The sequence below is a fragment of the Filicampus tigris genome, chromosome 18 (genome assembly GCF_054856515.1).
Source record: "Filicampus tigris isolate MCC_2025a chromosome 18, RoL_Ftig_1.0, whole genome shotgun sequence".
Classification (NCBI taxonomy): domain Eukaryota; kingdom Metazoa; phylum Chordata; class Actinopteri; order Syngnathiformes; family Syngnathidae; genus Filicampus; species Filicampus tigris.
Window position 1 is genome coordinate 14,319,275 of NC_141234.1, and position 14,740 is coordinate 14,334,014.

The 14,740-nt window shown below is 39.4% G+C and overlaps 1 protein-coding gene across 1 annotated transcript; it reads right to left on the bottom strand.

Moving 5' to 3' along the window:
• Positions 1-9,248: 9,248 nt before the first annotated feature.
• LOC147132659 (uncharacterized) lies at positions 9,249-13,423 on the bottom strand. Its single transcript, XM_086013926.1, has 2 exons — positions 12,969-13,423; positions 9,249-10,828 (listed from the first exon to the last, which is right to left on the bottom strand). Exons 1-2 carry the CDS (start codon positions 13,087-13,089, stop codon positions 9,570-9,572), a joined length of 1,380 nt encoding a protein of 459 aa, XP_085870052.1. The 5' UTR covers positions 13,090-13,423; the 3' UTR covers positions 9,249-9,569.
• Between the last annotated feature and the right edge of the window lie 1,317 nt (positions 13,424-14,740).

Here is a 14,740-nt window from a genome sequence, read left to right on the forward strand (position 1 = left end):
CCTATCCCAGCTGTCTTTGGGCAGTAGGCGGGGGACACCCTGAACTGGTTGCCAGCCAATCGCAGGGCACACAGAGACAAACATCCGCACTCACAATCACACCTAGGGGCAATTTAGAGTATCCAATCAACTTACCATGCATGTTTTTGGAATGTGGGAGGAAACCGGAGTGCCCGGAGAAAACCCACGCAGGCACGGGGAGAACATGCAAACTCCACACAGGGAGGCCGGAGCCGGGATCGAACCCACGACCTCTGAACTGTGAGGCGGACGTGCTAACCAGTCGACCACCGTGCCGCCTATTTATTTTATTTTTTTATTTTTATTTTTTTATTTTTATTTTTTTTCTTCCGAGAGAATGGCTGATTGAAGACACTTTTGAGTTTGGGACGTTAGGATGCTGTCTGGTGCTAAGAGAGTTTTCCATGGAGTCATCCACGTTTTCTCTTGAAAGGACAACGGACTAATGTAGATGCATCTGAGTTTCTTCAAGTCTTTTTCCCGGAGGATAGCAGTTTAATGAGGACGCTATGGAGTCAGGACATTGGAATATAGACTGGTCCGAGAAGATGTTGCTGTTGATATCTGACTTTTATAGAAATTATTCATGAATGACTCATTTATTGGTAAGGGATAGTGATGGTGTCTTTATATTTTTAAGCACCTCATATACACACTTTTTGTTTTTTCCTACTGCTCATAGTACTAGTTTGTAGTACTTTTTTTCTCAGTTGTCCCTCTGTTTTTTCTCTTAATGCCAGGGGGTTGAGACAGAATCTTAAACGTAAAGCTTTATTTTTATTTGCCAAACAACAAAAATCTGACTTTTCTTTTTTTCAGGAGACTCACTCAATTAAGAATGATGCACAACTATGGAAAGCACAATGGGGCAATGATATTTGGCTGTCACATGGCTCAGAAAGGGCTGCAGGTACTGCCATTTTAAGGAATTCCTGCAATGGTGACATTCTACACTCTGAAGGGGATACTAATGGGCATTATTATATTTTGATTATCAATACTTACAATTACATTATCCTTTTAATTCATTTGTATGGGTACAACTTGAAAACTGAAAATGACATGCTACTTAGTAGTCTAGAATCCCATCTTTTATAATGGCTATCAATACCCCAACGCATTGATAGTAATGGGAGGGGATCTAAATGTTGCTTTAGATGGTCTCCATGACCGATGGCCTCCACGGGACAACGATTATATGGCTACCAATTTGATAAAATTTATGCACAAGTTTAATTTGGTCGATATTTGGAGGGGAAAAAATCCAGGCGTGATTTCATACACTTGGAGTAATAAAACACATACTAGTTTATCTCGCATAGATTTTTGGCTGGTGTCCAGTTGTTTTGATAGCAACGCTGTTAATGTGAATATTCTCACAACTCCATTGACAGAGCACAAGGCTATCTCAATACAAATACTATTAAATCCCAATATTCCCCGTAGAAGCTCATAGTGGAAGTTGAACAGTTCTATCTTAAAACATGATGTGGTAATTATAACGGTCCAATCTTTAATTCATCGCGTTAGGCATGAATCTTTATTAGAAAGGACATTTTGCTGTAATTGGGAGCTCCTTAAATTTGAATTATCCCAATTTTTTAGAAAGTATGGGAGTTCTCTAAGTAAAGCTAAAAAAGATGAAGAAGAAAGAATAATTTTAGAAACAACCATGTTGTCACAAAAAGCACCTAATGATCTGTCATAAAATGACTTAGAACGTCTAATAACTCTACAAAATAAATTGGATGACATAAATTGAAAGCTGATGGGGCCTTTGTTAGAAGTAGGAGAAGATGGTCAGAGGAAGGAGAGCAGAACACTGTCTATTTCTATAGATTTGAAAATTTCTGTGCTAAATATAAGATGATACAAAACTTGAATTAAATGGAGACATTACAGATGATTCTAATAAATTTGCAAAATATCGTTCCGGATTTTATTCCAAATTAGATGAATCAAGGTACAATGAAGCTCTCACATGTCAATTTTTGATATCTCTCACAGGAACCAAAATAATAGATTTTGATTCAAAAGATTTATGTGATAAACCGATAACATTACACGAGATTACCCAGGCAATAGACCACCTTAAATTTAGTAAATCTCCAGGGACTGATAGATTTTTCTCAGATTTTTATAAGACTTTTTCAAAACAGCTTGCACCCTTCCTCCTTGATGTTTTTTTAGAATGTATATGCAATGAATCTCTTCCTCCCACTCTAACTCAAGGCCTAATAACGTTAATTCTGAAACCAAAGAAAGATTTGCTTATTGAATAATGACTATAACATTTTTGCATCAGTGTTTGCTCAAAGAATAAAAACTTTTAGACTCTATAATTGACGAGGTTCAATCTGGCTTCATGACAAACAGACACATCTCCAATAATATCAGATTACTAGATTTAATTGATTATTCCGATTTATGTCCTGATAATAGTTTCATCCTCTTTTCAGATTTCTATAAGGCTTTTGACACAATAGAACATAATTGTACTTATCATGCCTTGGAGAAATTTGGTTTTGGGAGCTATTTTCGCAGCGCTATCAAAACAATGTACACTAACGGTAATTGCTCAATCAAATTGCATACAGGTACCTCTTCTCGTTTTTTGCTTAAACGAGGTGTTCGGCAAGGATGTCCATTATCTCCTTATCTTTTTTTGCTTTGTACTCAACTTCTTGCAAACCACATAAAACTCAGTCCTCAGAAAGGGATCACAATTGCAGATAACCACATTATCATCAGCCAACTGGCAGATGATACAACCTTGTTTTTAAAAGATCTTTGTCAGATAACTTTGGCTATCGAGTTAATTAACACATTCTCTTACGCCTCTGGACCTCTACAAACTGGCGGACATTAGTGCAATTGTGCAGTCCTGCACCTGAGCTCATATCGTGCAATACCCAATATTCCCCACTACTGTAATACCGTGCAATACTCAACATTCCCCACTACTGTTACTCTAGTTTTATTTTTATCCAATGCTGTTCCTTACATTTCACTACAGCACTGCAGCACTCTCACTTACTTAGAGTAGTTTTTCCTCTGTACTATGTACAGGCCAAAATGAGTGTTCCTCATACTTTTTATGTAGATGTATGTTGGTGTGTATATACACATTCATTCATTCATTATCCATACCGCTTATCCTCACAAGGGTTGCGGGCGTGCTGGAGCCTATCCCAGCTGTCTTTGGGCAGTAGGCGGGGGACACCCTGAATTGATTGCCAGCCAATCGCAGGGCACACAGAGACAAACATCCGCACTCACAATCACACCTAGGGGCAATTTAGACAGTCCAATCAACTTACCATGCATGTTTTTGGATTGTGGGAGGAAACCGGAGTACCCGGAGGAAACCCACCCAGGCACGGGGAGAACATGCAAACTCCACACAGGGTGGCCGGAGCCGGGATCGAACCCACGACCTCTGAACTGTGAGGCGGACGTGCTAACCAGTCGACCACCGTGCCGCCTGTATATACACATGTTACTGCGTATATTTACATAGGTTTGATCCCGAATGTTTGCCGTCAATGTTATACATTAATGGCTATATTATGCCGCCGTCCCTGTGTGACCTATATCTTTGCTGCTGTAACGATGAAAATTTCCCCACTGTGGGATCAATAAAGGCATTCTTATCTTATCTTAAATATAAAGAAAAAAAAAGTGTCATTCCTTCCTTCTGTAATATACCTATAAAAGATACTATCACCTATCTTGGTATTATTATCTCCAAAAATGAGGGGATCAGGTGCATCTTACATTTTGATTTGATTATTGACAAAACGGCAGCACGGTGGTCGACTGGTTAGCACGTCCGCCTCACAGTTCAGAGATCGTGGGTTCGATCCCGGCTCCGGCCTCCCTGTGTGGAGTTTGCATGTTCTCCCCGTGCCTGCGTGGGTTTCCTCCGGCTACTCCGGTTTCCTCCCACATTCCAAAAACATGCATGGTAAGTTGATTGGACTCTCTAAATTGCCCCTAGGTGTGATTGTGAGTGCGGATGTTTGTCTTTGTGTGCCCTGCGATTGGCTGGCAACCAATTCAGGGTGTCCCCTGCCTACTGCCCAAAGACAGCTGGGATAGGCTCCAGCATGCCCCGCGACCCTTGTGAGGAGAAGCGGTATAGATAATGGATGGATATTGACAAAACCCGTAAAAAACTCAATCAATGGTTGCAGCGTGATTTTGTCTTTAAGAGGAAGGATTTTGCTGACCAAAGCCAAGGGTTTGTCTCGACTTACATATGCTGCCTTGTCTCTCGATATAAAGAAAAGATTTTGAACGATAGAGACAAAATGCTTTTTAATTTTGTCTGGAGGAACAAAACCTATTATATAAAAAAAACAGTTATAATGAACTCCTATGATAGAGGTGTCCTTAACTTTTTGGACTTTCATTCCCTAAACAATACCTTTAAGATAAATTGGATAAAACAATTCTTCAATCTGGAATTTTGTTCAAATTTTATTTTTTCTAAACTTGGAGGCCCCAACTTTCTTCTATTCTGTTGTTATAATATCTCAAAACTCCCCATTAAACTTTCTAATTTCCATAAGCAGATGCTTCTTTCTTAAGGTCATTAATTTATCAACATAATTTCTCACCACATAGATATTATTTATGGAACAACAAAGATATTGTATACAGACGAAAATCCTTATTTTATCCCACTTGGTTTTCACATAACATTCTTCTGGTTGATCAGTTATTTGGTTCAAATGTCTTACTTTTTATGGGGTTCCATTTGTGCCAAAAATATGCTATGTGTTGATGATACGTGTCTATGTTATACGTCCATGATACGTGTCTATGTTATGTGTCGATGTATGCTTCTATGTTAGACGTCTATGATACTGTCTGTGTTGATGATTCGTGCTTGTTAGACGTCCATGTTTAATGTTTGTTAAACATCCGTGTTAATTGTTTGTTAGACGTCCATGATACCTGTCTATGTAATGTGTCGGTGATAAGTGCATGTTGGACGTCAATGAGAAGTTTTTTTTATTTCACGGTACACAGCGCAATCTGTCTGCACCCTCACTGCACAATACACTAATAACAATGAACCTACATTTTTTTTCTAAATGTGCAATATTTGATGTAATGAATCTTGTCTTAAGACCTTTTTCTTTAACAAACATTTAACATGGACGTCTAACAAACAATTAACATGGACGTTTAACAAACACTTAACATGATCGTCTAACAAACACTTAACATGGACATCTAACAACACATAGACACGTATCATCGACATAACATAGACACGTATCATGGACGTCTAACATAGAAACATACATCGACATATAACAGACACATAACATAGACACGTATCATGGACGTCTAACATAGACACGTATCATCGACACATAACATATTTTTGGCACAAATGGAACCCCATAACTTTTGACACACCAAGAGTTTGTTTTGAAATATGGTGTAATTATTTCTGTTTCTGAATTTAATACTGTTGTAAATGCTATTTCTGCTGGTGTCACTATGTTATTTAGGAATTTGGCTGATTACAACTTGACTTTATTACCCATTGATCCATCCAAAACTGAAACCGGGAGGATATGTTTTTATCCTAAACTTAACAATTTTAATTTACGAAAACTCTTTCAAAAAGATGTTGCCTCTGTTCCATGTGTTGTTTCTTATTGGAATAATCTTGTCAATAATCTTAATTGGCAAAAAAATATGGAATCTACCTGCTAATATTTGGTTAACAACAAGATAAAAGAAGTAACATTCAAAATAATCCACAGATGTTATCCACTTAAGGTGTTTTTTTTTTTTACAGCGATTTAAAAAAGACATTGACACCCGTTGCTCTATCTGTGAAGAATCTCCTGAAGATGTGTTTCATTTGTTTTGGGATTGTCCTTTTTCTGTTAAATTTGGGAAAGATGTTTATAATTCTATCTTCACCATTTTAGAAGCAAGTCTTTCTCTTTGTTTTGAAAATATATTGTTTGGCTTCAATAATTACTGGAAAAAATAAATATTTTACATTATTAATTTTAGCATAGTGTTGGCTAAATGGCCTATACATAAATGTAAATGTAATAATCAGAAACCAAATCATCATATGTTTGTAAATGAAGTCAAACAGTATATTAAATCGATTGAACAATCCACAAATATAAAAGGACAGAAGACTCTGCATATGTGTGCTCGTTTTAATGTTTACACAGTGTAGTTATCTTGGTTACTTTGTTTGTCTCCCCCTGGCTATTGTTTTTTGTATAAGTTGTATTTCAAAAAGTTATATATAAATAAAAAAAATTAAAAAAAACATCGGGTGTGAAGTCGTCTCTTCTTCTACGCAGGCGGCCCACTTTGACGACGCATGTGTACATACAGGAGACAAGACCGAGGTCGCATTCATAATGTAATATGAAGACTTACACAAAAAAGTCAAATTTTTTCATCCATCCATCCATTATTGATACCATTATTGATACCGCCATTCATTATAGAGACACACAAAATGGATTTTTCTTAAAAAGACAGCAGCTTAGAGTCCTTCGGAAAGATGAAAATGACTTCCCAGCCCCGATTTGCAGACGCTGTGCGTAAAGGTTCGAGAGAAGTCCCATTAACCAGGTAAAATAAATATTCAGGCAGTTATTTTGCAAATATTTATTTTCATATTTTCATTTTTGTTCAGTGAAATAGTGCTGTTCTCCATTATCGATAGCGCTTATCCTCACAAGGGTCGCGGGGCGTGCTGGAGCCTATCCCAGCTGTCTTCGGGCAGTAGGCGGGGGACACCCTGAATTGGTTGCCAGCCAATCGCAGGGCACACAGAGACAAACATCCGCACTCACAATCACACCTAGGGGCAATTTAGACAGTCCAATCAACTTACCATGCATGTTTTTGGAATGTGGGAGGAAACCGGAGTACACGGAGAAAACCCACGCAGGCACGAGGAGAACATGCAAACTCCACACAGGGAGGCCGGGGCCGGGATCGAACCCACGACCTCTGAACTGTGAGGCGGACGTGCTAACCAGTCGACCACCGTGCCGCCCGGATGTTTTCAAAAAATCCGAATTGAGGTTTAAGACATGCGGTGTGAACCTAGATGGTGGCCTTAGAGGACGTGATTTACGACGCTATAGAATAGGGGTGAAGCCACTTTTTAGTAAATTACTATTAAATAACTGGGCGGAGTTTGCATGTTCTCCTCGTGCCTGCCTGTGTTTTCTCCGGGTACTCCGGTTTCCTCCCACATTCCAAAAAACATGCATGGTAAGTTGATTGGACACTCTAAAAAAATATTGCCCCTAAGTGTGATTGTGAGTGCGGATGTTTGTCTCTGTGTGCCCTGCGATTGGCTGGCAACCAATTCAGGGTGTCCCCCGCCTACTGCCCCAAGACAGCTGGGATAGGCTCCAGCACGCCCGCGACCCTTGTGAGGATAAGCGGTATGGATAATGAATGAATGAATGAATGTGTCGGGACAGGAGGATTGTGCTCAGTCAGAGAAATATTCAGGTCCACCCTGATTTTTCCAGGCCCACCAATTAGCCACATTCTGGCTCCGTCCCTGCGCTATACACTACGCTTTAACATAAGAGACTTGTGAAAAGTACACATAAATTCATGTTCCTCCGAATGTTGTAACTATAACTTCCGACAAGTAACTTTTTTTGTAGATCTTTACCTGTTTTTGCTGCAGTATTGGGCAAAAATGCGACCGTGGGTCTCTTGCACGAGGAGAATATGCTAGCTCGGCAAATGCTTTGGCTAGCAGTGGACATGATTATTCTCTCGACCTGGATGACGACTCCCATATTTTCAAGGATGAATTTCCATCTTTACTAGCAACACCTACAAAATCTCCTGCAGTTAAGAAAAAGACATCTGATGCTTTCTGCTCCACTTGGGTCGGTAATATTCACTCTCAACTCTCTAGCCCAGGGGTGTCAAACTCATTTTAGCTCAGGGGCCACATGGAGGAAAATCTATTCCCAAGTGGGCTGGACCGGTAAAATCATGGTATATATATGTCTTAAAAACAACAACTTCAGATTGTTTTCTTTGTTTTAATACTGTCCAAAATAGGACAAACACAACATCACTATTAATAATAAAACAAGTCAAGTTTTTTGAAAATTCTGAGGACAAAAACACAACAACACACAATGCCTCAGTGATTCAAAGAACCAGAACGGTATCACAGACCACAGAACTATATCAGGGTGTCATTTCTCAGGCAGAAATGTAAATAAAAATAATAAAATCCTGTTGCCCAAACAAGAGTCACAGTCACAAATCAAGAATAGGTTAAATATACAAATTAAATAAATTAAATAAAAACAATAGCAAATCAACCAAAAAATCTATAAACATAAAGTTGGAACCTGAGGACAGTGTATCCAAAATAGTGCAACTGCAACATGCTGTAAATACAGCAAACATACTGCTTTCCCATTCACTTTCGTGAAAAATTAGTTGGATGACAATTTTTCTTGGAACACTCTGCACTCTATGTCCACTTTTCTCTTTTTTGACAGCGACATATTGGGGTAATGAGGGTGACAAAGCATATAATGCTAACAGTATGGTATGAACAGTTTTCATGCCTAACACAATTGCTCTTGCGCCATCCAGTGGACGCAATTGGAACAGCAGTTTAATGAAAAATTGCAGCTCATTTTATACTTTACATCATCACCTCGCGGGCCGGATCAAACTTGTTTGCAGGCCTGATATGGCCCGCGGGCCGCATTTTTGACACCACTGCTCTAGCCTGACGAGCTTGATAAATAAAAGGTTTGACGCCGTTGATGGCAACATCTGTGACCTGAATGGAAAGGTAGCGGGTAAGCAGACTGTACACTGATCTCAAAGAGGTGTCGATGAAAATGATCAACCTTGAAAAGCGAATTTTAGCAGTCAAGCATCCAGTAAAGTTGGTGCAGAAAAGAATGGATGGCTTCAAAGCATACACAAGAAGATGGAACCTAAAGCTGCTGGGGGTGCCTGAATCTAACCAGGAAAATGTTCGAGAGGAAGTTATGAAGACGTAAAGCCGTCCTGCCAAGTATGAAAGACAAGCTGGCTGACATCATAGACGTTGTCCATCGCCATACTGGGACTACTTGCATTTCTCTTTCTTGTTCTTCTTATGATTCACCTTCAGGTTCTGTACTTTTTTTTGCCATTTTCACACAGTGTGATGAAGACCAGTTGAGTAGCAATTAGACCACGTGATTTTATTGATGATTATGGAAAAGGGCTGTGATTTCAAAAGCAGTTTCTTCTCACTCTTTTTCAATGATGCAGGATTAAAAACACAACTGAACAGTATAACATTCACAAACGTTGTTACAGGTAAAGAATTATGACATCTGATTTCATTTACATGTTTGATATACTTAAAAAAAATTCACCATCACTAAGACGCAATGGTTCTTTTGTCACTGATAAAATTGGCTTTGTGTCTTTGAAAGATCTTTACAGAATTCAATATTATTTCACATTTTATAAAAGATAATGTACACTTTTTTTAAGCTTCAAGGATCGCTGCTATTTTCACCAGCACATTTGTGTTTCTCAACATGCTGTTTAGTGAAGAATCTTTTAGAACAAACACTGCAACTGAAAGGTTTCTTCCCAGTGTGTGTTCTCGTGTGCACTCTTAAAACTGATTTATTAGAGAATTTTTTGCCACAGACTGTGCAGGAAAAAGGTTTTTCTCCACTGTGTGTTCTTGTGTGTTCTGTTAAACTTGATTTTATAGAGAAGCATTTCCCACAAAATGAGCAAGAATAAGGTTTTTCTCCACTGTGTGTTCTTGTGTGTTCTGTTAAACGTGACTTTCGAGAAAAGTTTTTGCCACAATCTGCGCAGGAAAAAGGGTTTTCTCCACTGTGTGTTTTTGTGTGTTCTGTTAAACTTGACTTTTGAGAGAAGCATTTGCCACAAACTAAGCAGGAAAAAGGTTTTTCTCCACTGTGTGTTTTTGTGTGTTTTGTTAAATTGGACTTTACGGAGAAGCTTTTGCCACAAACTGAGCAGGAAAAAGGTTTTTCTCCACTGTGTGTTCTTGTGTGTTCTGTTAAACTTGACTTTTGAGAGAAGCATTTGCCACAAACTGCACAGGAAAAAGGTTTCTCTCCACTGTGTGTTCTTGTGTGTTTTGTTAAATAAGACTTTACAGAGAAGCTTTTGCTACAAACCAAGCAGTAAAAAGGTTTTTCTCCACCGTGTGTTCTTGTGTGTTCTGTTAAACTTGACTTTACAGAGAAGCATTTTCCACAAACTGAGCAGGAAAAAGGTTTTTCTCCACTGTGGGTTCTTGTGTGTTTTGTTAAACTTGACTTTACAGAGAAGCGTTTGCCACAAACTGAGCAGGTAAAAAGTTTTTCTCTACTGTGTGTTCTTGTGTGCACTTCAAAAGACGACTTTGAACTTAATGTTTTCCCACACTGAGAACATTCCCAGCATTTGTTGTCAGTGTGACATGCCCTACCACCATTAGCTTGTTCATCATCATCATCATCAAAATCAGTGTCAGTGTCAGTGTCAGGAGAGTGAGATTTGTTATCACTGTGTGCTTGTGCTGGTCCCCAGTGGTCTGCATCGCCATCGGGTGTCATGTGTTGACTTGAGCTGCTGCTTGGAGGCTCCGCCCCTCTGTCCTCCTCACGCTCACCCTTGTCTTCATCTTCAGTCTTTAAAGGGACAAAAGTCAGTGGTGATTTTGTGATATCCTCCTCCTCTTCCTCCTTTTTAATGTGTTGCTCAGGACAAAGATAGTTTTCACTAACATCTGCAGGACACAAGAAAACAAACCAAGGCTTGAAATAACTTTTTTTTCCTTTGATGCAATTTTGCCAATCAATGACTTCTTTTGAGGAGCATTTTTTTCCAGTTAATACCAGGGACCTGAAGCAAGGGTTTTATAAAACAATAAAAATATGACAGTATAGAGAATGTAGGGCTGCATCTATCAAATATTTCAGTATTTGAGTATCCTACTGAAAATTCCATACAATAATCGTGCATTCGGGTAGTGATGGATACTAGGGGTGTGCATCTCTCCACGAAAGACGATTTGATACTATTTTCGATATGTTAGATGCGAAACGATTCAAGGACAGTTCGATTTGAAAGTGGAATAATTCGGTTCGGTTCGACTCAGTGAGATTACGATTCAATATAGTATGACTCAGTTCGATAGTGTATGATGCAATTACTTTTTTGTTGTTGTTTTACAGACATTTCAATGAATTTGTCAGTACTGTAAATGTGCCAATTCCTTCTAAGACAGTGGTCGGCAATCCGTGGCTCCAGAGCCACATGCGGCTCTTTCATCCTTATGTTGCGGCTCTGCGTGGCTTGGGAAAATTATTAGTGTCCGATTGAAGTGCATGTTATTTGTCTCAAAAACGTGCATCATGTCTTCTTAGTCAGTCAAAGTTTTTGGCCACTTTCATGAGATGAGGAGCCAGTACGCCAGAAGCCGTGATAAATCATAAATGTATGGATAAATGGCATTATTATGGCATACGCAAACAAGCCAGAGCCCAAAAGTCACCCCGCTACACTGCGGCTCGGGAACATTTGGCTTTCCTGTTAAAATCGCCGATGGGGAAAGGTACGTGGATAAGTCCCAAAGTTGTGTGCCGACATTGCTAAATGGAGATTGGCGGCTATGTTGCAAGGAGCATGTCTAACATAACGCACTTAAAACGGAATCATCCGACTGTGAATGTTTCTTTGACAAGGAAGAAAGCAGTCTTTTTAGCCAAAAACTGCAAACTTAAATAGCGAGATTTATCATATCGTCGCTGTCATGCGAAAAGCACTTATTTCCATTTTTTTCATTTTCTTATTTTTACATGAATCATGTTTCCGCGTTACAGACAACGCATTAAAGTGAAAATTAAAAAAGTTTCCAAAATTGGAGATAAGTGTTTTTCACAGGACTGCGACGATATGCTGTTGAACATTCAAAGATTTCAATGCCTAAAAAGTGTATGCAATTTCATAAAGGCTTTTTAAAGTTGCTGTATTTTTTTCATTATAAAAAGAGTTTTAATATAGTTGGCAATAATTGTAACTGTTATTGTATGTATTTTTTTCATCACAAAAAGTGTATACATGTAATGTTAGGGCTGGGCGATGACTGAAAAGTATATCACAAATTAGAGAACACTTACTGTAGTAAGGTTCGCTGGATTACGTTGGCTTTTTTAATATGGATCGATGAGATGCTTCGTGTGTCGTGAGGTAGGTCTCCGTTTCATTTTAATATGCACTTTAGACGCGGTTAATTGGATCATTGTTTGCTGCATTACTCATGGCTATAAACATGAAAGAAGGCGTTTTGTAAAGGTGTTGTCGCCAAAATTAAGATGTATTGTATTGCATTGTATGGGGCAGGTGTGTTTGCTAGTGTGACGTTTCAAAAACTGGAGGCACGATGAGCACGGACTTTGAAGTACACGGATGTCGCCGGCTTGGTTTTTATTGTCTTTTAATCAATTAAAGCGTCAAATTACTGATTTAATGTATTTTGTAGGGAGTAATATGTGAGTATGCAATAAGTTACTATACAACTTGAACGTAGCGGTGCCTGGGAACTCAAACAAGCTAACGTTTTTTTTAGGAGGTTAATGTCAATCTGTATGTTTGCATCTCCCAGGGCTTCCTTTTCCGTGGAAACCGTGTCGAAATGGCTATTTGAGTATGAAAGGTTGCCGACCCGTGCTCTAGCCTAGCGGGTCCACCAGACCATCAACGCTGGCTGAGTAACAAAAATACGAACACCATGCAAGGATTAATCTGGCGGTCATTACCATAGAGTGAAGAAGATTACATTGAAATACGAACACATGTGACATGCATGTTATTAACGGTAGAAAGTCGTTCTTTACAAAGCAAATCAGAGGAAGAAGTGTACAAACCTGCTCCGTGTAGCATAACACGAGGCTGACTGCAAACTTCGCCCAGCTGTTGAAGATGTTGCTCCTTCTCTTCTTTTATTTCACAAAGTTCCTCCTCGGATTTTGGTGTCCTTTCACTCATGTTCACACGATAATCCCAGCAAATTCTGCTTGACAATGAGTCGTGTGCTTCTTTTTGTTAGAGGCTAGCGAGCTAAACTAAGCTAAACTAAAATAAGATAATAACTAGGCCGAGAAGCATCATCGTGCACCTCGATGAGTTAATCCGGACACAAAGACTTGATAAATATTGTCGTAGTCTTTTAAAGTAGTGATGGACGTCCTTTGTGGAGGCTGCAGTCCGTTCGGCACTAAATCGGACAGAATGATTTAGCAGAAGGCGATTTGTTACGTAATGAAAACCCCAGCACAGGAGAAGCTGTGCGGCGGGAGTCAGGCAGGACACGCCCTGCTACGATTTGATTGGCTGCTGGAAATTGGGCGGAGGCGGCGAAGCGTGTGTGTGTAGCACTGTCACCTAATCAACAACAGATGTCGCCATTTGTACTGCAAATTGAACCACTTCTCTGTTCAGGAAAGCAGCCCACCTTGACTTTTGTCAGATTCCTGAACTTCAGAGACTGAAAGAAACAGACGGAAGATTTAATCAACTTGTGTGAGTCTTTATTTATATTTAGATGCCTTCTTGAAGATAAAATGAACACGCATTGAGTTGTTTTTGTGAATTGAGAATTCGGCTTGCGCCCTAGTGACCCAAACAACTCCAACAGTATGAATTCCTGTTAGTGTGTGCGCATGTGTACGCGCGTGTGTGTGCGTGACACAAGACAAGAGTTTTCCCTTGACTATTGATTATGTTATATATGACTGCTTATGTGTAAAGATATTTAAGAAGAAGAAGAAGGCCTTTATTGATCCCACAGTGGGGAAATTTTCTGTGTTACAGCAGCAAAGATATAGGTCACACAGAGACGGTGGCATAATGTAGCCATTAATGTATAACATCAACAGCAAACATTCAGAATCAAACCTATGTAAATATACGTAGTAACTATGTGTATATACACATGTATATACACACCAACATACATCTACATATAAAGTATGAAGACACACTCATTTTAGCCTCTACATAGTACAGAGGAAAGATACTCTAAGTAAGTGACAGTGCTGCAGTGCTGCAGTGAAATATAAGGAACAGCATTTGATAAAAATAAAACTAGACTAACAGAAGTGGGGTATGTTGAGTATTGCACAATATAAGCTCAGGTGCAGGACTGCACAATTGCACTAATGTCCGCCAGTTTGTAGAGACTACAGAATGTTCTTGTTAAAGAGTCTGACAGCAGCAGGCAAGAAGGAGCGGCGGAATCTCTCCTTTGCACTGTGAGGGAGCTGTGGAGTGCTGTTAGGGTGCCCTGGAGGGGGTGGTCCGGGTTGTCCAGCATTAATGATAGCTTGGCCATCATCCTCCTGTCCCCCACTGAGTCCACCGAGTCCAGGGAGCAGCCCAGGACAGAGCTGACCTGACCAGTTTGTCCAGCCGCTTCTTGTCCCAGGCTTTAGCTGATTGTGTATGATGACCATAAATGCGTAATGCCATATTAAACATCCATCCATCCATTATCTATACCGCTTATCCTCACGTGTAACACAATTACTATCTGATCCATGTATCACTAATATACTGATTCACATAAAACCATGATTATCCATATGCAATACAATAATCACTTGACTAACATATAGCTAACATATTGCCTAATATAAAG